The following is a 23,212-nucleotide window of genomic DNA, read 5'->3' as shown; positions in this document are numbered from 1 at the left end:
TTTCCTAGCACCCAGAGGAATGTGAAATTTGCAGGAGTAATTTCAGTTCTGATAAATTGTTACTCCCTGGAACTAAATAAAACCAGCTCTCGTGCATGGAATAAAAACTTATGCCTTTTACTAAAATAATAAATTGCAAAGATTGGAGAATTAAATGTAAAAAGAACTAAAAACTAGAGCAAGAAATCAAGTGAGAAGAAGAGAAAAGAGGAAGGGGAGAGACAGATGAAGAAGAAAGGAGGAGAAGGAAAGGAAGAATAGTGAGAACAGGAAAGAAGAAAATGCAAGAGAAAGGGGAAAGGACTCTTGGTTGACCAGGCTTCTCCCAGTCAGTACCTGCATTCATCCTGTTACTCAACTAATATTTCTTTCCTAAAATATTCATTTCCTGTCTATGGATTCCATTGAAAAATATATTTTTATGTGTCTTTGTGGAACACAGTGTTATAAATTGCTTTTGCCAGAAGAATAATTGTTATACAATAGTATATGTGAAAACTTTATAACAAAAGTCATTATCATAATCATTATTATTATTCCTTCTATCACAGGTAAATGATTTAATGTCATTTTTCTGATTTTAAAAGTAGGGCAGGTTAATTATAAAAAGTAAGGAAAAGTCAGGAAAGTGTTAGTTTGAACTATGTGAAGTTGCTCTTTTTAAGGGCCAAAAATGGAGATTTTTAGCACTTTCATTGATTCAGCTTGATATGAAAGAGAAAACTGAAATTACTAGTAATTCTGCCATCCAGGGATAGTTCACGTCAACCTGGCTAGTTTATTTTTGTTTAGTCTTTTTTCAAAACAAACTTATTTTAACAAAATACGGTTATTTGGGGAACTTATTTTACAGTTTATGTCCTGAAATTTTTTGTTTACTATAAAGACTTTTTTTTCCAAATTATTAAACCTGCTACGTAAATTAAAATTATTTTATCAGTCATATGGCATTATTGTATACAACTACTGCCTTTCATTTAGAATTTAAATGGTTTCCAATATCCCAAACTTTGATACTCTGTTTTCTCAGGAAGTATTTGTAGATAAAACTTGTTGGTTAGAAAGGTCTGAATTTTTAAGTTTCTTGTATATTATTCAATTGTTCTTCTAAAAGGCTGCATCTACCTGTATTCCCACTGATGGATTATAAGAAAATGTACCAATGTACCATCACCAAAACTGAGTTTTATCTTTATTATCTTTTTAAAATATTTGCAAATTTGACATTTTTGTATGAATATATATATGCACAAATACATATATAGAGAGAGAAAGTAGTTTTCATTAAATTAGTATGCATCCTTTACTTACAACCAAGATTGAAATTTTTCATATATTTGCTGATCATTGCTATTTCTTTAGAGAACAGATTTTTATATTTGGTCTCTTCCTATTTTCCTATCAGTGTTATTCATTTGTTAGAACTCTTTGTATATTAACTACAGCAACCATTCGTTATATGTGGTAAATATTACTTGAAGTTTTTAGTTTGCCTTTTAATTTGATTCATGAAACATTTCACCTAATTAAAATTTTATTTTCCAATTATACATTTAAGTATTCATATTTTCAAAGAATTCATATAATTTTGAGAAGTATAAAGAAGAAAATTTAAGAATCAACCATAATCCCATTATAGATCTTTCCAATTTATTTTCTATGACTAGAGAGATCATGCTTTACATGCTTTGCATTTCATTTTTAGCATTAAAAAGATAACATTTTTCAATGTCAGTTACTATAGGTGTACATACTTCATAATTGCACAGTATGAGTGTACCATGGTTTATTTCACTAATCTCATTATAAATTTTTGTGATTGTTTTTGCCAAGGAATGCTTCATTATCATAAACAACAATAGAATAAGCATCTTTGTAACATATCTTTACTAATTATATCTTTACTAACATGTTAATGTTAATTTGTAGATGGACTGTTGGTCAAATTATTTATGTTCATCAAATGCTTTTTCCACTAATTCCTAAATTGCCCTCCAGAAACATAGTACTGATTTATACTCCCTAACAAAGAATGAGGGGAACCATTTTTCTGATACCATTGACAGCATTGGGTATTACAATCTTTCAATAATTCAGCTAAATTACTTAGCAATTACTTTTAATCCTCACCAATAAAAACAGGAGAAATAATGTCACCTAGTGGTTTGAATTTGCTTTCTGCTATACTAATACTTAATATCACTTTATTTTTTGAGATATTTTGTATTTCTCTTGTAAATGTTCTGTTTTATATAATTGTTTTTATGTTCAGAACTGGATTAAAGATGTATGTGTGGCTTAAAAACAAAAATGTTCATGGTGAAATTATAAAGCTTTTAGAATATAATGTAGGGAAATTTTTCATCAGAGTTGGGAAAAATTTCTTCAAGAGGAGAAAAAACTAGCCATAAATAAAAAGATTTATAGATTAAACTACATTAACAATTAAGACTTCCTGGTGGCATTGTGGTTCATGCCTGTAATCCTAGCACTTTGGGAGGTGGAGATGGGAGGATCACTTGAGGCCAAGAGTTGGAGACCAGCCTGGTCAACATAGTGAAACTCCCATCTCTATTTATAAATTTAAAAATAAAAATTATAAAAATTAAGACTTCATCAATAGACATCATAAAGACAGCTAAAAGACAAACCACAGACACAATATTTGCAACACGTAGCTGACAAAGGACCGGTATTTAAAATACGTAAAGAACTTCAGAATCAAAAAGAAAAAGACAACTCAACAGAACAGTAGACAAAAACCAGAGTAGAAACTTCACAAAAGAAGAAGTACAAATGGCCAGTAAACACATGAAAATATGTCTAGCCTCATTAGTAAACAAGAAAATTCATATTAAAACTACAGTGAGTTGCATGACATGTCCATCAAACTGGCAAAAAATGTAAAGGGTAAGAATGTAGAACAATGAGAATCTCATCTGCTACTGCTGGGAGTGCAAATTTATACCATCATTTTGGAAATAATTGACACTATCTAGTAAATTGAAGGGAAACATACCCTGTCATCCAATTATTGCATTCCTGAATATAAACCCTAGGGTGACTTCTGCACATGCATAACTGGAGGTATATCATTATATTTCCTGTGGCTTTTTTCATAGTAGCCAAACACTAGAAAAAACTCAAGTGACCATGAAAAGTAGAATGGATAATGGAATGGATTTCATTATCAATGGAATTTTACAGAGTGGTGTACACTATAACAAAGAGGATAAACTATAGCCTACACATCAACATGAAGGAATTTCAAAAACATAATGTTTAGCTAAAGAAGTCAGTCACTGATACACACCATATAACTTAAAGTTCAAAAGCAGTTAAAATTAAATTGTGTGGTTTAGAGATGCACTCACAGGTGGTAAAATCCTAAGTAGCAAGAAAATTATTAAAACAAAGAACAAGAGAGTGGTTACTTCCGGGCTTGAAAGGAAAGGGGATGTGATGAAACAGGCAATGTGACCTCTGGGATACTGGCAGGTAGTGTTCTTGACCTGAGTGGTGATTACAAGGTGTTCATTTTCTATTTATTCATTAAACTATATATGTATTCCCTATGCACTCTACTTAAATATATTTTATTTTTAAAGGTAAATTTTACAAATATTTATAGATCTTTCCTTTATTACTTTTTATATGTGAGGTAAAGCTCTAACTTGCTTTATCTTTCTAAGACATCCCATTTTCTCTATACCATTTGTTGACTAATATATCTCTTGCCCACTGGTTTTGTAACAGTGTCTTAATTATTGTTTTTGAAGTTCCAGAATCTCTTTCTGGTCTATGTATTGTGTTCCACTGATGGATCTTTCCATCCCATAGTACCATTTACTATTATTCTCTTCACGTTTATTACTATTCTTATGCCCTTTTCTCTCTCCATGCACATCTTCACATATGAACTCTAAAAACACACCACAGATCTCGTGATTCCACTAGTCTTTTGTGTCCTCTCTAAAGCATGCATTTCTATTTGGCTTTCAGGTTTTTTCACCCGTAGGAATGTCTACACTACCACAACTTCGTTTTTCAAGGTTTCAATCACTTTATACGGTTCTTGGCATGCCTCCTGTCCAAGGACGGAACTGGTGGGTGAGAGACTTGCTCTTAGGCAGTGACAGACTGGCACATTGTGTAATAAACAGAATCAAAAGCAGAAATTAGATTACAAGCCACCTGATGATGAAATCAATCACCCTCATCAAAGGGATTTGCTGTGTGTGTTTTTCTCTTTCATTCTTGTGGATGCAGACAGGATATTGAGCAGCAGCTGGGCTCCTTGATCTTGGCAACAGACATCAACAGGCAGAATGAATTTTTGACCAGATTGAAAGCTCACCTCCACAATAAAGACTTAAGACTGGAGGACGCACACGACAGGCACTTTATGCTTCAGGTAAACAAAACAATAAAAGTCATTCTTTTTGTTGAGTGAAAACACTCAGCTGTGCTACAGTGAGCTATGATTGCACCACTGCACTCCAGCCTGGGTGACAGAGAGAGATCCTGTCTCTAAAAAAACACAAAACAACAAAAATCCACTCAGGGCCATGATCAATAATTTTAGCACATTTGAGAAGGAGTTATCTCCAATGGTATGAGTTAGAGCAGTGACCTATTTTAGTAAAGGCTTTGAAATGCATAAAAGTTATAAGTGGTTCCCAACCAAGCAAAATCTGGGTTTTAGGTCAACAAGTTGATAATATCTCATTTTTCTTGTTCAGTAACTCATTTATCACAGAGTAATCCTGCTGGATGGCTGCATGCAGTAAAGGTCTACCACATTTTGTGGCTTGGTATAAAATCAGCTACTGTGATACCCATGCAATTTTAAAAGTCTGTTTCTGAAACACAAAAGCATATTATATTAACTACAGTACATACAAAAATTGAAAGACAAGTGGCCTCCCTTTACCTTAAACCTATTTAACTTGATTTCCTTTTACTATCTAAACTTCTATTTTCATCTGAGTCTTAAACATGTTTATCTGGTCTTATTTCTAGGCAGCAAAAAATAAAGTCGAACTGAATTGAATTACATTGGGTCAAGTCCATTCCTGTTTTACTCCATGGCAAGAAGCCATTTGTGACATGACAAATTACATCAGGGCAGAGTGGACATCACAAATAAAAATGTGACCTGGTATCCAAACCAGAACCTTCTTTCTTGATCTTCCATTTTCTCTTGTCTTCCTTTTCTTTTTGGCTCAAAAAACAGTGAATGGACCCCAGACTCATCTAGATAGAGGAGATGGAGCTATACCTGGAGACTGAATCATACAGTTTTGTTCCAGGCTTTTGTGCTACCCTCTGTAGCTGTCCAAAGTGCTCCATCCTTGCCAGGAAATACCCTACTCCCAGCTGTAGAACTATGACTCCTTCCTTATTTCTTTCCAAACTAGGCTTCTAGTTCCTGAATGCCACAAGGATCAGCCAGGTGTCTGATTTGAGTGACTAAAGCCAAGTTGTGAATAGCTGAAAGATTTGGCCTTGAATACTTGCATTTCAAAAGGAAGTCTTGCTAACTCAAATGCATTCCTTAAGGCAGAGGCTGGAGGAGGCTTCTCTGACACTTACCTACTTCAACATGTACTGGTACCCCCACTAACCAGGAAACAAATATAAACAACTAAATTTGAAAGTTGATATGATCCAAGGCTCTTCCAGACTCCAACATTGCTCTCTGTTCTGTGATCCCACGGAATTGTGTCAAACCAATGAACTGGTCTCTTGATAGCAGGTGGTGGTTAAAAGGGATAATCTCCTTCTTTGGGAATTCAAGGTAACTCTCGTAGGGTCATCATTACTGACAAAAAGCTGGCATCCCAGATCCAGACCAGTGTGAGGCAAGCCAAGAAGGCCCTAATTTAGCTGTGCAAACAAAGCATTCCTAGGTTTGATATGACTTCGTTCCCTGACTGGCAGTCTGAGTTTACACATGCAGACATAAATGCCAACACGCATAATTTAAGTGATGTATGGAGTTCGTCAGTGTGGCTACTGTGAGAGTGAGGTCCGGATGATCTCACTTGAGCCTGGCCAGGGACCCTGCAACCTCCCTGCCTGCAGGAGGTGGGACTACAGAAGGAGCCAGGCCATGGCTTTCCTTGGCCTGCCCACCCACGTCTCTTCCAGCAAGCTACATGTCCTTGGACTGTGGCTCTTCTCTCCTCATTGCTATAAAGCCAACATTCTCAATGCAGGCTTTGTATAGTGGTGAATAAGTGCAGTTTCCTGAAGAGGCATGTTGGGGAGGTACTCTGTAAATATGGGCCTGGTACTGTGAGCAGACTGAACAGCTTGATAGCCCCTTTGGCTTGGGGTGCTTTGCAACTGAAGGAGGATCCTCTGACAATCTCTCCCTGCCCTGTCATTTCTCAGATCGCCTTGAAGTGTGCCGACATTTGCAATCCTTGTAGAATCTGGGAGATGAGCAAGCAGTGGAGTGAAAGGGTCTGTGAAGAATTCTACAGGCAAGGTTAGTAGTGATCCAACAGCTGAGATTTCATTGCCCTGTCTTCTTGTAGGCATTTATCCTAATAAAACAGGAACTGGCTGATCTATCATGACATTTGTTCTTTCATCAACTCTTGTTATCCTAACCTTTCTCTTTAACTCTCTTGGAACTAATCCAACGCTTTTTTGGAAAAAAGTTAAAAATAAATAACATTGACGTATTGACTTACTACAGAAACAGGTAGTAATGAGGCAAAATAAAAATGAGCAAAAGTGGGACATTGATTATAAATGGCTATCCTCTGTGGATATAAGAATGTGTGGGACAGTTTGATTTTGACTTTGACCTTCATTTTAATGAGCTAAGTGCAGCCTAAAGGCTAAATGTTGTTTGAGGTCAATGTTTTCCACTCTGACAGAACTTAGACTCCTTTTGTATTCTTTCTCCTTGCTTTCTTAAAAAAAAAAAAAAAAATGATGAAATTGGACACAGCTGACCAAAAAGTGAGTTCTTCCTTTCAAATATAGTTTCAACAGTGAGGTAGAAGGATTTTGCTCTGAAAAGACAAGTGGATCTGAACTAGGGTATAATTTTTTAAAGATTAACCTCATTCAGAAATAAAGCAATGAATTAGCTAGCAGGATCTTGATGTTGGGTGGAGTATCAGCCTTTAAATACAGCCTTGTTTCTTCAGGCTGGGTTTCAGTGTGCAGGATGTTTGTTCAGGCATCAGCAGTGCCCTCATGCTAGTGACAGAATCAGGTTTGAGAGGCTGAGAAAAAATAAAGCTTGAAGTGTCCCACATACCAGCTCTGTGGGGAGGTCAAATAGCAACAGTGAGCCTTTTGGAGAAGGCACCATTGACAGATGCGTCAATAACATCGTGATGGCCCCAACGACAGAAGAAGAATTGATTGAGCTCATGTGGGGCCAGAAGGCTCTGCTCACTGTATCTTTCTCTCAGAATAAAAGGGCTCATGTAACTCCTACAACTCTGTATATAATTTCACTTGAATTGAGTATAAGTGGTTAGAAATCAAAATATCAGGTTGCCCCTAAATAAAATCTCCAAGGAGGGTAAAACAAAAGGAAATATGATGAAATTGGAGCCAGGGGGCTTTAAATTAGATATAATCAATATTTTCTTTACTGTTTGATATGTTAAATATTGAAATACCATAGTGAGAGAGGGGCTAAGATCTCCGGCCTTGCAAATCAAACAATGAGACAGAGGAAAGAGTCTACTCTAGCCCACTTGGTTTTGACTCAATCACGTCCAGCATGATTAAAGTGCACAAGTCAGCATCAACTGCAGTGTAAACCTTTTGTTTTCTCATCCTGCACCTTATTTGGATTCTGAGCACCTTGGGGCAGGACCATGTCACTTAGGTAGATAGTAAGGCCCATAGTGCCAGTAAATCAAAGTTGTCAACTAAGTACAGTAAATAGTATCAACCAAGAAATGTAGCCTATAAGATTTCTTTTCTCGGGCCTGGCACGGTGGCTTACACCTGTAATCCCGGCACGTTGGGAGGCTGAGGCAGGCGGATCACCTGAGGTCAGGAGCTTGAAACCAGCCCAGCCAAATGGTGAAACCCAGTCTCTACTAAAAATACAAAAATCAGCCGGGCGTGGTAGCACCCACTTGTACTCCCAGCTACTCAGGAGACTGAAGCAAAAAATTGCTTGAACCCAGGAGGGCGGAGGTTGCAGTGAGCCGAGATCGTGCCACTGCACTCCAGCCTGGGTGACAGAGCAAGACTCTGTCTCCAAAAAAAAAAAAAATCATCTTTTCTCAAAACTGCTCATTATGCTAGTAATATATGCACACATAACACGGAAAAACCTAAACATTTGTGAGGCTGATCACTAAAAGCAGGCTTTCATGTACCTTCCTTTGGCATGTTTCCTGGCAGAGGAAGAATAGAAAGAGTAGATCTAGTCCTTTTTATTTAATAGCCTTATGGTCTAGTAGAAATTCTGCTTGTTTTAAGAGAAGATTATAGGCTGGGCACGGTGGCTCACGCCTGTAATCCCAGCACTTTGGGAGGCCGAGGCAGGCGGATCACGAGGTCAGGAGATCGAGACCATCGTGGCTAACACGGTGAAACCCCATCTCTACTAAAAATACAAAAAAATAAATTAGCTGGGCATGGTGGCAGGGGCCTGTAGTCCCAGCTACTTGGGAGGCTGAGGCAGGAGAATGACATCCACCAGGAGGCGGAGCTTGCAGTCAGCTGACTTCACGCCACTGCACTCCAGCCTGGGTGACAGAGCGAGACTCTGTCTCAAAAAAAAAAGAAGATTAGATTCCCTGGTCATCCAAACTGCCTGTCCTCCCTACTGAATTATTATTTTTTTAATTCTATAAGGATGATTTGTGTCATTTTGATTAATCTTTCAGTTTAAGATTTGGACTCAAATCTCAGCTCGTTCCAGCCTGCTCCTGGCAGGCAGGCTTCCACAGACTACTAACAGTCCTGGACAAAGTATCTTTAATGTGATTCATGATGTTAAGCAAAGGAAAACCCTTAAAATCAAGGCTGAAGACACAGCGGGAAAGGAAAACAAGATCCCATGAATTAGAAAAACTGTTATATTCTCAGAACAGAGATTAGGATTCCAAATACCATATACCTCCCTCCTCTTCCCCAAAAAATCTTTAAAAAATTAGACTTTGTCCTCTTGTGACTATAGATTGATATTATCTCAACCAACCTAGTTTCCCAGAACCTTTTATTGAACATCTGCTTCCAGCTTTGTCTAGTCCTCAGCAAAACTGATTGTCCTATGTACAAAGCCCCACTGGAGATATTATGAAGAATACAAAGAACTACAGGTAGTCTATGCTTTGTACTCTCAAAGTACTAATTAGTATAGTTTCTACAGGAAAGAAACTATGCAAATTTCTCCTTTATATTCTCTACATTGGTTAGCAAAGTGTCTGAAACATAAGCGTGTTGAATAAATGAATAAATGATCTAATTGGAAAACCTCTAATGATAGAGGTCACAGGAGAAGATCCAGTACCTTGAAAGGTAGGATCTGAGCTCAGTATTGAGTGATGTGCATTGTTCTATACTTTCCAATATGGTAACAACAAGACACATGTGACTGGTTAAATTCAAATTAAAATTTAATAAATAAAAAATAGAGTTCCTCAGTCTTGTTGATCATATTTCAAGGGGCTACCGCAGTGGGCAATGTAGAGAACATCTCCATCATTGCAGCAAATCCCACTGGACAGCCAGGTCTCGATAGAATGGAATGGAAGCCACTGAGGCAGGGATGCACCCTGCCTTGTAGACCAGCTCGGTCTCATAGAAGATAAGAATGAAAGGATTGTGGAGGCCCCTGGACACCAGGCTACAATAGAGAACATGACAATGGGTGTCATCTCAAAAAGTGCATTTAGGGCAACGTATATAGTTGAAGTGGAAGAAGAATTGGAGGAAGAAAACTAGCTAAGAAGCAACAACTAAGAATAAATTATCAACACACCAGACCAGGTTAAAGCAGAGTGAAAGGGGGCCAAAAAGGTCGGTCTAAGAGGCAGAAACAGGATGTGAAACAAGATTTAAGAGGAAGAAACAAGCAGGGAGGTAGCAGGGTCCACAGCCAGGCTCAGATGAGATGGAGGGTGAAGGGAAAGGAGAAGTCAAAGACAATTCCTCCAAGTGTCACACTTGACTGAAAAATCACTATTAACAGAAATATGGAGGTGAGGAGTGGAACTGGCTTTAGCAGAGTTTGTCTTAATATTATATGGTGTCCTGGCCTGCCCTCAGAAGGCTACGATCATCTGGAGTTGAACAGTTAGGGTGGCCACACTGCCCTGAACCACTCAGGTTAAGCCCGAATGATTTCCTCACTTCAGCCTTGAGGATTACCAGGGACAAGAGTCCCCATGAGGCAGACTACAGTCTTAAAATGACAGAACTGTGGCCTCGATAGGGCTTCAGCTCAATGGTTAAGTGCAGACACTTTGAAACCAAACTTCCTATGCTGGAATCCAGGCTCCCCACTTTACTACTGGTGTGACCTACTGGCAACATACTGGGTCAGTATACTTAATCTTCCCTGTGTCTCCCCATTTTCTTCATCTGTAAATCCCTATTTTCTTCATCTGTAAAATGGGGATTATAATAAGGTTATTATTTGGATTAAATTAACATATGCCTGTGAGGGGGGCTCACACCTGTAATCCCAATGCTTTGGGAGGCTGAAGCAGGAGGATTACTTGAAGCCAGGAGTTTGAATCCAGCCTGAGGAACATAGAGAGATCCTTTCTCTATTTTAAAAAAAATGAACAAAACAATATTAGCCAGGAGTGGTGGTACATGCCTGTAGTCCCAGCTACTCAGGAGGCTGAAGCGGGAGGATCCCTTGAGCTCAAGTGTTCAAGGGTACAGTGAGCTATGATGGCACCACAGCACTCCAGCCTGGGTGTCAGAGTGAGAGCCTGCCTCTTACAAAAAACCATGACGATTTTTTATTAACATGTAAAATGCTTAGAACAGTGCCTGGCACACAGTAATCACTATATAAATGTTTTTCTGTCTTCTACTTTAGCAGAGTAGATTCACAACTGTGAACCTTCCACTGATTAACCAGATTAATTTTTGTGTTGGGAAAAACACTCAATTTTTTATGCTCAGGAAGGACTGATGAAGTATTTCAATGAAGTTTTATACAATGCATTTCTCCTTTGATCTTCTATTAGGTTGATGCAAATGTAATTGCGGGTTTTGCCATGGAAAGTAATGGCAAAAAAACACAATTACATTTGCACCAGCCTAACAGCTGACAAAGGCATTAAAAAAAAAAAAAAGCATTTCAAGCTGGGTGCTGAGATTCACACCTGCAATCCCAACAGTTTGGAAGACGGAGGCAGGAGGATTGCTTGAGCTCAGGAGATTAAGATGAGTCTGGACAACATAGCAAGACCTCATCTCTACTAAAAATTAAAATTAAAAAATATATATTAGCCAGGCGTGGTGGCACATGCCTGTAGTCCAAGCTACTTGGGAGGCTAAAGCAGAAGGATTGCTTGAACCCAGGAGTTCGAGGCTGCAGTGAGCCAAGATCATGCCACTGCACTCGAGCCTGGGTGACAGAATGAGACCCTGTCTCAAAAAAAAAAAAAACACACCATTCTGACCTTTAGTCTTTTCACCTTCAGTTGCATTAGGTAAAATTCTAAGGAATCAGAATGGAAGATTCTGATTAATTTTGTAGTTACAGACTGAAGTGCTGCTTAGATGAGATCTTTCTAGTCCTTCTACCTCATTTCCTACCTACTTACTGTTCCTGGTTGTCCTCAGGTGAAACAAGACTAGGGTCAGGTAGCGTGAAAGCGGAGTGGGGAGAAGGAAGGATAAAACCTGTTTTCTTAACCTGTCACTTAAAGCCAGAACTTTTATTTCATGTGAGAAAATTTCTCATTTGTTGTTTTCTTGTTTTTATAGGTCTTGTTCAAAAATTTATTCTAGTCCCAGAGCACACCTACTTGCAATGAGCCATTATGAACGGTCATTGGCACCATGGTATTTTAAATTATTATGGAAACTACCAAAGTAAGGCAGAGCAAGTCGGTGCTGAATGGTCCTTAAGTGATAACAAGTCAGGAAACAGTAATTCCCAGAATAACTTCTTCCGACGAGGTCAATAAAATTATTACTACTCATTTTATAAATTCTAGATTACCAATGTGTTTTTTTTTCTTCTTAGGTGAACTTGAACAGAAATTTGAACTGGAAATCAGTCCTCTTTGTAATCAACAGAAAGATTCCATCCCTAGTATACAAATTGGTGAGTTGAATTCAGTGTTAATTTCAGATAAATACCTTTGGCACATCTCACAAAAGTCACAAAGAAAAGATCTACACACAGCTTTCAAAAGATCAGCACTGGAGGTTTAATCAACATCCTTTTGAATGGCTGAGTCCAAATTAACATTTTAATCGTGACTACTCTGCTAATTATCTGTCAAGATCTTATGAAACATAGGATCGAAGCTTTGTTATAGGCCCTTAACTTGTATTATTTTAATTTTGTAGTTTAGAATAGAATCGAAACCAAAAAGAGTAGAAGAAAAGTAACAAGAATCAACTATTCGCGCTCTCTTCAGGGCTTGAAGGTGGGAATCAGCAGAATCTGCCCTTAGGACCCTTCCAATCTGGGTCACTACCCCTCATCCCTAACACTCGCTCCCAAGAGCCCAATCTCTAGGCCTAGAGCCTGTGAGCCATGCTATCCCGCTGCATCCTGGGATCCCCTATTTCACTAGTCTTCCTTCAAAACTTATTTTCAGGTTATTCTCCTAAACCACACTCTTTCAAATGTCAACGGTGGGAAACTGTTAAAGTATGATGTCAATGCATCCAAAATAATTATTGCTTTATCTAATTAAGTTATGCACTAGACCTCTTGCTCTTCCACAGCAAATCTGTGGAAATTTTAGGCACTGTAGTGGAAGAAATATTTTTGCTCCAGTAAGAATTTCTATCACACCTAAGACACTCCACCAATTGCACCCACCTTTAAAGCACGTCTTTCTTTTCCTTGCAGTTTCCTTCCATTGAACCTGAACTCAGAGTTTTAACTCTTTTCCTTATAAATTCTGACCCTGACTACCAGTCAAATTGTCCTTAATATTGTTACGTAGTTTTCACAATCAAACAGATTCCTCCACCCCAAAGTTGGGAGCTGGGGGTGGTGGCATAAAAAGAAAACTAGAACCCAGGAAAGATGATAATACAGAATTGCTGGGTGGCTGGCGGGGGAGTATCAGCAACAGAAATGCAGCTGCAGCCTCAGCCTCCTGGGAGGCAATTCTCTCCTATCAATTGCTTTAGCCGTGGAGGTTCTGCAGACGTGATTCAAAATTAGATGCTAACCAAAGTCCTAATCCTGAGGCTCCCTGTGTTAAGCTCTAGCGGGAAAGAAATTTACCAGGCAACTGTCAACTGACATTTTGAACCCTCCCCCCCGAACAAAAGGACTCACATGCTTCAGCACACAACCTGGATTTGTGAGACAGACCTGATTTCAGAGATTCTGTCCTGTTGTTGTCATGAGAACACACTTATTTTATCAGATCGTATGTCCTGATTTTCAGCTCAGGAAAATGTGGTTACCATAGATACCTCTTTTAAAAAGGGGCTGGGGGTTGAGTGAATAGGAAAATCCTATGGATGCTACACCAGCACACCAATAATAAAGAGAAAGGGAAGGTGATTATAAAACAATCCTTAGTACGTAGATCTTTCTCTGCTTCTGTTCTACATCTGCCAGCTTGTAGAAGTTGAGGGTTGAGAAGTGGGGTGGCAGGGACAGATCAGGCTAAACCAGAAAAACCCAAAGAGATAAACAGAACTTGGTGGATGCTACAGGCTCTAGCCCCTAAGACAATGATTTTTCCAGTGGGTCCTAAGTAATGCAGCTATTTCCTCTGTCCTTATTCCTCTGACTGAAATGTTCCCCTCTTTTTCCTGCCTCAATCCAAAATGAGAATTTTCTGAGAGCTACTCTCAGGCTTAGATCTGATTTTTCTTTTTAAGTAATTTATATCTACTCAAATGGAACTAGGGCTTAATATCTCCTCCCCAGCTCCACGCTTCCCTCTCTCTACCAAATTCTACATTTTAAAAGGAAGGTATTAGCCGGGTGGGGTGACTCATGCCTGTAATCCCAGCACTTTGGGAGGCTGAGGTGGGTAAATCCCTTGAGGCCAGGAATTCAAAACCAGCCTGGACAACAAGGCAAAACCCCATATCTACAAAAAATACAAAAAAAATAAAATTAGCTGGGTGTGGTGCCATGTGCCTGTAGTCCCAGCTGCTCAGGAGGCTGAGGCAGGAGGATTACCTGAGCCCAGGGGGTAAAGGCTGCAGTGAGCCATGATCACACCACTGCACTCCAGCCTGGGCGACAGGGTGAGACCCCATCTCTTAAAAAATTGATTAAAACAAAAAATAAAAAGGTATTAAATCAAATGAATCTCTAATTGGTGAAATCTATAGAAGGCTAAAGAGAGAGGTTTTCCTTCAATCCTTGTCTACTCTGAGGCTACCATTCCTCCCTACTCCCCCTTCCTCCCCCCAACCCCCTACCACCCCACCATCCCTCCAGGAGGACAACAGCCCAGCAATGTCAGTTCATCCCTTGAGAAGAGAGAGGCTGGCAGAACACACTGATGGAACAGGTTTCCAAATCTGATAATGTGGAAGCCTTCCTTAATTTGAAAAACTGCCTCTTGGTGTCTATTCAGGCTTTAAAATCACTTTCCTACCTAGCATAAGAAGTCTTTGTATCTGAAAAGTGTAAATATAATGCCAGGGTCACTGAAGAAAATGAAGCTTCTCTTTTTTTTTGAGAGTGGGATTTTAAAATGTTAGATTTGTAACTTTTTTATACTGAGATAAACTTGATAAATACTCACACTTTGAACTTGAGAATAGTGGAATTTTGCAAACTGTCTTTAGATATCTAATATCTCATCTCTTTGAAGGTGAATGATATTAGAAATTAAATATGGATATTGTGGAGGAGGTAAAGAAAATTCAAGAACAGCAAGCAAAACATGAAATCCTCATCTGCTGACAGCCTATACAACCTTACCAAAATTCCAAATACAGACATCAAGTCACTGGCTTAACTTTCCCCCTCCAGTTCAGGTTCTCTACAATGATCTCACAATATTTAAATCATATTTCACATAAGATGAGACAATGCAGACATGTATAGTAACACTGTGTATTGCTGCATCCCTCTTCCATCTCTATGGCATTCTCAAAGGCCAAGTGTCTGCCGTTTGTCCAACAAAAAGAGAATCAAATCTAGCCTTGTAATTCACATGCCTGTAAACATACAGGATTAGCTGTTGGAAATTTTTGTTAGTCTGAAAAACATTTGCCTTTCTCCTCACAGCCACACATCAAGGAAATACAATAAAACCTAAATAAGTCCAAGTTTGTGATGATTCCAATAAACAAGCCATGTTTATTATGAAAAGCACATTAATGCAGCAAAACACGATTAGAAAGCAACAAATCTTAAATATGTAAGAGAACAGACATGCAAACAAAGAAGTCTCATAGCAAACAATCTTATCTAGTCATTAAAGCAGGACTTTCATACAAGTAAAAATCTGTATTGAAAATGAGTGAACTTTATTTAAACTTAGTTATTTAACATAACTGAAAGCAAGACAGGACTGTAAAATGATCATCTTGAAAAAGATATCCCACAGGGTAAGGGTATGAATTATTCAGCTGATCTAAATTTGTGAGGTGTCCCTTTCTGGTGTCATTTGCCCTCTCCATCCCTTCCCCACCTGCCTTCTTTAGCTCCGGCAGAGACTTTTTTTTAAAAAACATTTTTTACTTATACGTCTTTCTCTCTCTGCAAATAATAGCCAGTATTCACTGGGAGTTTACTATGTGCCAAGAGTTTTCTAAGCATTGTACGTACATTAAGTCATTTAATTGTCATAACAGCCCTGTGAGTTTAGTATTCGCTTTAGCATCTTTTTACACATGAGGAAACTGAGGCACAAAGCCATTCAGTGACAAGCCCAAAGTGACACATCTCATGCTCCTAGGCTGAGGGTAGCCACCATCGTCTTGCTTGCCCTCCTGGCCCGGGAGCTGGAAATTTTTATTAGGCTGAAAACATTTGCCATTTCTCCCCACAGCTACACATCAAGGAAATACAATAAAACCTAAGTAAGGCCGGGCGTGGTGGCTCAGGCCTGTAATCCCAGCATTTTGGGAGCCCAGGACGGGTGGATCACTTGGGGTCAGGAGTTCGAGACCAACCTGGCCAACATGGGGAAACCCCATCTCTACTAAAGATACAAAAATTAGTCGGGCATGTTGGGTCCCCAGTCAAGCTTGGGAGGGAGAAAGCAGCGGGTTTCACTGCCCCGTGGTGCTAAGTCTGGCCTTGCCTGTTCTAGGTTTCATGAGCTACATCGTGGAGCCGCTCTTCCGGGAATGGGCCCATTTCACGGGAAACAGCGCACTGTCGGAGAACATGCTGGGTCACCTCGCGCACAACAAGGCCCAGTGGAAGAGCCTGTTGCCCAGGCAGCACAGAAGCAGGGGCAGCAGTGGCAGCGGGCCCGATCAGGACCACGCAGGTCAAGGGACTGAGAGCGAGGAGCAGACAGCGCGGGAAGGCGACAGCCCCTAGAGGCCGGCCCAGCTCAGACGCGGAGAGGATGCTTTCCTCCGGCAGGGACCCCAGAGGGCAGAAGCAGCGCGGAGGGGCCCTCACCCAGCAGCCCAGCCAGTTTCTGGGTGTTGTCCTGGGGCTCTTTGGAACGCCACCTTCCTCCCACTTACCTGCCTCCCCTCCTTTTCGCAAATGTACAGAAGCCATTTGTCACCTCAGCATTCGCTGCCGAAATGAGCAACTCCATTCAGTAATGTGGGAGGTGATCCCACGGGCAGGCTCACCCTGCTCCAGGAGAAGACTAGGAGGAAGGAGGTGCTCCTGCCCTGTCCGCCATGGCCCCGGGTCGCACTGGAACAGGCAGCAGTTCCTAAGTCTGGAGCGTTTGAGCGTTTGCCGTCTGACTGCTGATCTGCGTGACAGAAACACCAGCATATTTGCAACGCCAAGGATATTGGTTTTAAGTGCAAGAGCACAAATGAGAGTGTGAGAGAAAGTACCTTCTATTTTAATAATAATTATTATATAAAAATAATAAATCTTTTTAACTTTTATATTTTATGCACTAGACAATGGATCTGCAACTTTGGACTAAGATCATTCAATGTACCCAAACTTGAACAGGGGGTTCATTGTTTTGCTATTGACTTTATTATGCCACTTTGGGGCAGAGACTTGGCATCTTCTCAGTTTAAGAAACCATGTTTCCTATCCAATCCGAAGGGAAGGTGCTGTACAGTTCATTCCTTTGCACCATTAGCCAATCTGTCTTTTATGGATTCCATGACATGTTTATATTCACCCATGTACATTTTCTGTAAATACCAAACGCTACTGATTCCCATGCCAAAATACATGAGTATTATGGGATTGCTACCTGTATAAACAATGGCACTGTGAACAGAATACTGTTAGTTTTAATACAAGAGAATGCATTTGTAAATATGGTATAGAGTTTATTAATATACTATTGTTTGCAGATAAAGGCCTTAACTTTAAACATCTTTCATCTTCTGAAAGCTGCCCGACTTAAATCCTCATAGATGTCTTTCTCAACTGCCTTCCCGTGTCCATCTGTATGTTTTCCAGCTAAGGTCACAAACCAAAACTGAATAAAGTCTTTGAGGAAACATTTTGGAAACTTCACATGCATTCCGCTTGAGACCATAGTGTTTAATCTATGGCACCAAGCATCGTTTCCTCAGATTAATGAGACCCTTCAACAAGCCTGAAGCAGTCACTTTTCAACGCAGCGATGTTTTAACAAGCCAGCTGCTAAGCTTGTGTTTATGTGACTCTTGTTACAGAACGTGGTGGTGCGTCAGCCTCACAGGAGACATAGCAGGTCTCGAAAACCTTCTATGACCCTGTCATCTAACCATCAGGGAATTCCCTGCTCCCATGCCACACATTTGTCTATTATGGCTACAGTACCAAAGTACTTTTGGTGTTTGGTTGGTGTGCATTTCTTTAGTGTCAATAGTAACTGGACTTTTCTTTTTCCTTAATCTCATGTGAACAACTACCCAACTGTTTAGCTGAAGTTCGTATTATTTAAGTAAAGAAAATATTTCAGTTTTATAACAGACTTTACCTTCCTGGCAGGTCATTGTAGTTAATTATGTCTCTAGCTTGGAGTGTCACCTTGAAATTTCGTTGCCATTTTTTCTGCAGACACTTGGCCATAAAATCTGTTACAGCATTCTTCTCTAGGCTGCTAAATGCTGTGCATTGAACCTTTTCTTTAGAAGTTTCAGCATAACTAATGTTGGATGAAAATTGTTGATGCCCCTTTCTTTTTAAACAGTGTGGTAGTGGGAGATGATTGTTCCTGCCACTATCAACCTGATCCTCGTGCTGACAGAATGACAGCTAGCACTCATTTCCTAAGTGCAACTGTTTCAGAGATTTTTCTCCTAACATACAAATGACATACCGATTGGCCTGTAATAAGTTCCTATAGAGAGACTGAGGCTTGCAGAATTAAGGTTCAGGGGAAACTTTGGAGAGTTGATTATATTTTCATTAAAGTAGGAGAGGCTGTCAGGTGGTGCTAAAGAAAGTGTGACGATCTTATGAAATAGGTGGATGGTAAGTTGAAATTATTGATGTGGGTAAGAAGGAAGGTTGTGGAAAGTTAACACTAGCTTTGTATTTTTTTTTTTCTGTAAAACCATGAACTGATATATTTTTCTTTATCACTTTAGTATTCTGCAGTTCTCAGCTTGGTGAGGCCCCAAAAGTGAATATGTCAGATGTATTTCTGTTTCCAAACCTGTCTTACTTTGGTTTGATGGTACAGAGACGGCTTTTGAGTAGTCTATTTTTAATGTATATGAGGTCAAATCAAGGAAGGCAATTGCTGGGGACAAGAAAAGTAGAGGTAAGAAAGAAGACACTATTTTAGCTAATAGGGTTTCTGCCTTGGGACTAAAACATTGCTTTGTTTAAATTATAATTATATAATAATTTAAATAAATGAGATTGCAGGTGTTCTTAGTAGTTCACAGTTGATAGGGCAAAAGTGTTTACGTTACAATTAGGTCTTGAAGAAGAGCTCACAGAGAAAAAACTACCAAATATCCAACGAGTAAGCCCGTGATGTAGCCACTAGTACAATAAAAATCTGAAGTAAAATGAGGCATAAACTGGATGCAGCTGCCTCCCTCATTCAACTGGAGAGTTCTTGAGTTCCTCATTTGTTGGTAAAAAGAAAATGACTGAAAATGTCTTTTTTTTTCTTGCCTATTAGTGGTTCTCTTGCAATATTTCAATAGGAGTCCATTTACTAGTTCAAACACAGTGGCTGGGCACGGTGGCTCACGCCTGTAATCCCAGCACTTTGGGAGACCAAGGTGGGCAAATCACAAGGTCAGGAGATCAAGACCATTCTGACCAACATGGTGAAACCCTGTCTCTACTAAAATACAAAAATTAGCTGGGCATGGCAGTGTGTGCCTGTAATCCCAGCTACTCAGGAAGCTGGGGCAGGAGAATCACTTGAACCTGGGAGGTGGAGGTTGTAGTGATCCGAGATCGCGCCACTGTACTCCAGCCTGGCGACAGAGCTAGACTCTGTCTCAAAGAAAAAACAAAAACAAAAAACACAGCTATTGGATCATCCACAGATTTTTTCTTTACAATCTTGTTCTCCTTGTCCGTGGACCATCAATAGTTGACTCACCAAGTTTAATTCTTCCATTGCTTGAGAAGAAAGGAATCAAAGGACTGTGTGTAGTAAGCTGGCAGTAAAGTTAAGATCAAATTAAGACACAGAGAGAGAATATGTATCACCGCCAGGCCTGATAGGCAAAACCTGCTCTTCCTTTTGATAGCAGTGATGAATTGTCAGGACCTTATTTATGAAACCCTGACCTACCCGTAACTCCCTGCTAGGCTAAGTAAAAACCAGGCTCTTTCTCCCTGCTTATGGCTCCCCACAAAGGGGCTTGCAGCGTGTCCTGCAACTTTGTCTTCAGTTAGTGCTTCCTACAAAACTAGGACTTGTTTTGTAATCTTTTCTCATGTTGAATCAGATCTGCTCACTGATCTAGGTTTGGTTATGAGCTTGTATCTCACTGTATTTCTCATGCTTTGTTCTTTTAAACAGATCCTTTAAATTGCGTCATTTTGTGTACACATGTGAGGTTTGGGGAAAAAAAAAAAAAAAAAAAAAAACACCTTGTGAGTTTTGCTCAAAATGTGGCCTAAGTAGCCATTGGCATGTCTAGATGAACAATTAAAAATAAAGATAATTTCTTTAAAATATCACAAGACGAAAATATCCTAATTCTCACCAGGTAACATGTTACCAGCCAACGAATTAGATTCAATAAAAGGAACCCACTGCTCAGGAGAGGAAACATTCAAGGAAAGAACACAGATGCAAACATGGTCCACATGACTCATTCCACTTTGGGGGCACAGAAACGCCCATGTGCATGAAGGTATCACTTGCTCCTTAGTGCCAAGTTAGGGAAACAGGGCCACCATTCAGCTTTCCATTTCCTCAGAGTCCTGATATTTTTCTGACTCATATTTGTCAACCTCATATATGAATGAGAATGAGGTACAATGTTTTAAGTTGTAAAAACATAGCCAACTCAGTGCAAGAATTATTTGTGAAAAATATGGTCTCACATTTCAGGATTACAGGCCATGAAGAACAATGGAACAGTTCAAGCAGAACAACTGAGTATTCTAAAGCCACCTGGAAATAGAGGAGAAAAAGAGCACTGCCAATGTTTCCAATGTTTTCTTGTATCTTTATGTATTCTCCCATATTCATTTGATTAATATCTGTGTTCAGAATCCCTCTGATTCCTTAATGACTCTCCATGTTTGAATGCAAAGCTACTTTTTCATTTGTGGATACTCTATATCACAAAGCTAAAATCAAAAGAGATGCCCCACTAGTCGTGTAAAGGTCAGGCATGACTTTCAAATGTACATGGGAACCTAGCTGAAACACTGTCAAATAGGCCAAGCCTACATGAGCAGTTAGATTTCAATTAAAGAAATGCTGATTATCTACTATGTGCCAGATGTTGTGCTAGATATTGGGATTTAAAAAGACCCAGAACCTCCAAGAGTATTCAGACTTGTGCCAGAGACTGGTGTTACCAGTGAACACTTCTTAGAGAATTCGTGAAACACCTATGATTGCTCAAATGCAGCTAAAGCTCCCTTCTGGCATACAACACAATAGAAAGCAGATACACTTCCAACACAGAAATGGATCCCAATCCTAGTTCTGTCATTAACTTATCCTCTGACTAGAGAGAAATTACTAAAACTGCTATAAAATTATTTCAAGATGGCTGGGTGTGGTGGCTCACGTCTGTAATGCCAGCACTTTGGGAGGCCAAGGTAGGGGGGGGTGGATCATGGGGTCAGGAGTTCAAGATCAGTTTGGCCAAGATGGTGAAACCCTGTCTCTACTAAAAATACAAAAATTAGCCAGGCGTAGTGGTGGGCTCCTGTAATCCCAGCTACTCAGGAGGCTGAGACAGGAGGATCGCTTGAACCTGGGAGGCAGAGGTTGCAGTGAGCCAAGTTTGTGCCACTGCACTCTAGCCTGGGTGACAAAGCAAGACTCTATCTCAAAAAATAACAATAATAATTTCAAGACAATATTTGTTATGGTATTGTTGTGGCAATTAAAAGAGTTTGCATATAAAAAGCACCAAGCATGCTCTCTGGTACATGGCAGATGCTCAATAGACACAGGTTCTCCCTTAAATTACAGACAACTTGCCAAATAGCCATTCCTGCACGCATAAAGAATGGGGAGAGTTTACAGGGGAGAAAACATAGTAAAAGTTGGTGGTTTCACGTTAGGAAGTCAAACTTCTAATTAAGCCAGAGAGATTATTAGAAAAAAAAAGTTTAAGTTATAGCTGATACGGTTTGAAAATGTAAGATTGGCTTGTCTTAGTCACCTAAGCAATGATGTATCATTGATTCCATTGCCTGAAATTCAAATTCTCATATTAAAAGTGCTGATATAATCTTTAGTATTTTCTTTCCTTTTAAGGAAGCAATGCAGTAGGGTTTTAAAGCATTGTCAGGGCACGGTGGCTCGCATCTGTAATTCTAGCACCTTGGGAGGCTGAGGCAAGAGGATTGCTCACGTCCAGGAATTTGAGACCAGCCTGGACAACATAGTGAGACCCCATCTCTACAAAAAATTTTTTTTAATACATAAATTAAAGTGTAGGCTTTGGACTGGGTACAGTGGCTTACACTATCTTAGCACTTTGGTAGGCGAAGGTGGGAGGATCACTTGAGGCCAAGAGTTCAAGACCAGCCTGAGCAACACAGCAAGACTCCTGTCTCTACAAAAAGTAAGAATTTAAAATAAAAAAAAAAATGTGGGCTTTAGAGTCAGACCAGAATTTAAATCCCTCATTGTCATTAACTACCTAACCCTAGGCAATTTGTTTAATCTCTGAGTCTCCATCTCCTCATGTATAAAATAGTTACATCAACCTCCTGGGTGGTCATGAGGGTGAAATCAAATAACATACATAAAATATATAGCACAATTTCTAGCAAAAAGGGAGTACTCAAAAAAGGTAAATTCCTACATCACTGAAGGAAAAAATATCTACGAAGTGGGAGTTAGGATACATCTTTCACTTTCTGTAGATTGTGCCAATTTTTGTGCAAATGAAAACAAGACCCATTAACAGAGACCGAGAGTGATTATATCTACACGTGGCCAGGTCAGTCATAAAAATAATCCTTGTATTACAGACAAAAAAAAACTATTTTAAAAAGTGATTAAAGAAAAAAAGACAGTGACCCAGAGGTGCTAAGGATACACTGATAAGACCAAGGACAAATAAGGGACTATTTCTTATGATTTTAAAGTAAATATTCCTCAGGTCAGCCAGAGAGAACTAGTCCGTCTGGTTAATCTAAGACTTTCCTGGAGCTGACAAGAATACAACCCTGGCTAGACAGAAGGATTAGTCAAATAAGCAAAACTTGGTAACCTGTCAAGTTTCCATGAAGTCCACTCAAATCCTACAATTCCTATCCATCAAGGTTCCT

General features: G+C 39.5%; 1 protein-coding gene across 3 annotated transcripts in view; it reads left to right on the top strand.

Annotated features, from left to right (window-relative positions):
* The window catches only part of PDE7B (phosphodiesterase 7B), a 334,895-nt gene extending 314,475 nt beyond the window's left edge, over positions 1-20,420 (top strand). For all 3 annotated transcript variants that reach the window (XM_003898137.5, XM_031667405.1, XM_003898136.5), the window contains 4 exons: positions 4,270-4,414; positions 6,400-6,496; positions 12,206-12,286; positions 16,437-20,420. In XM_003898137.5, the coding sequence (XP_003898186.1) occupies positions 4,270-4,414; positions 6,400-6,496; positions 12,206-12,286; positions 16,437-16,672 (559 nt within the window). In that variant the 3' untranslated portion in view covers positions 16,673-20,420. The remainder of the gene's footprint in view (positions 1-4,269; positions 4,415-6,399; positions 6,497-12,205; positions 12,287-16,436) is intronic.
* The last annotated feature ends 2,792 nt before the right edge of the window (positions 20,421-23,212 follow it).

The sequence above is a fragment of the Papio anubis genome, chromosome 6, assembly GCF_008728515.1.
Source record: "Papio anubis isolate 15944 chromosome 6, Panubis1.0, whole genome shotgun sequence".
Lineage (NCBI taxonomy): Eukaryota > Metazoa > Chordata > Mammalia > Primates > Cercopithecidae > Papio > Papio anubis.
This window is presented reverse-complemented; position numbering and strand designations above follow the sequence as displayed.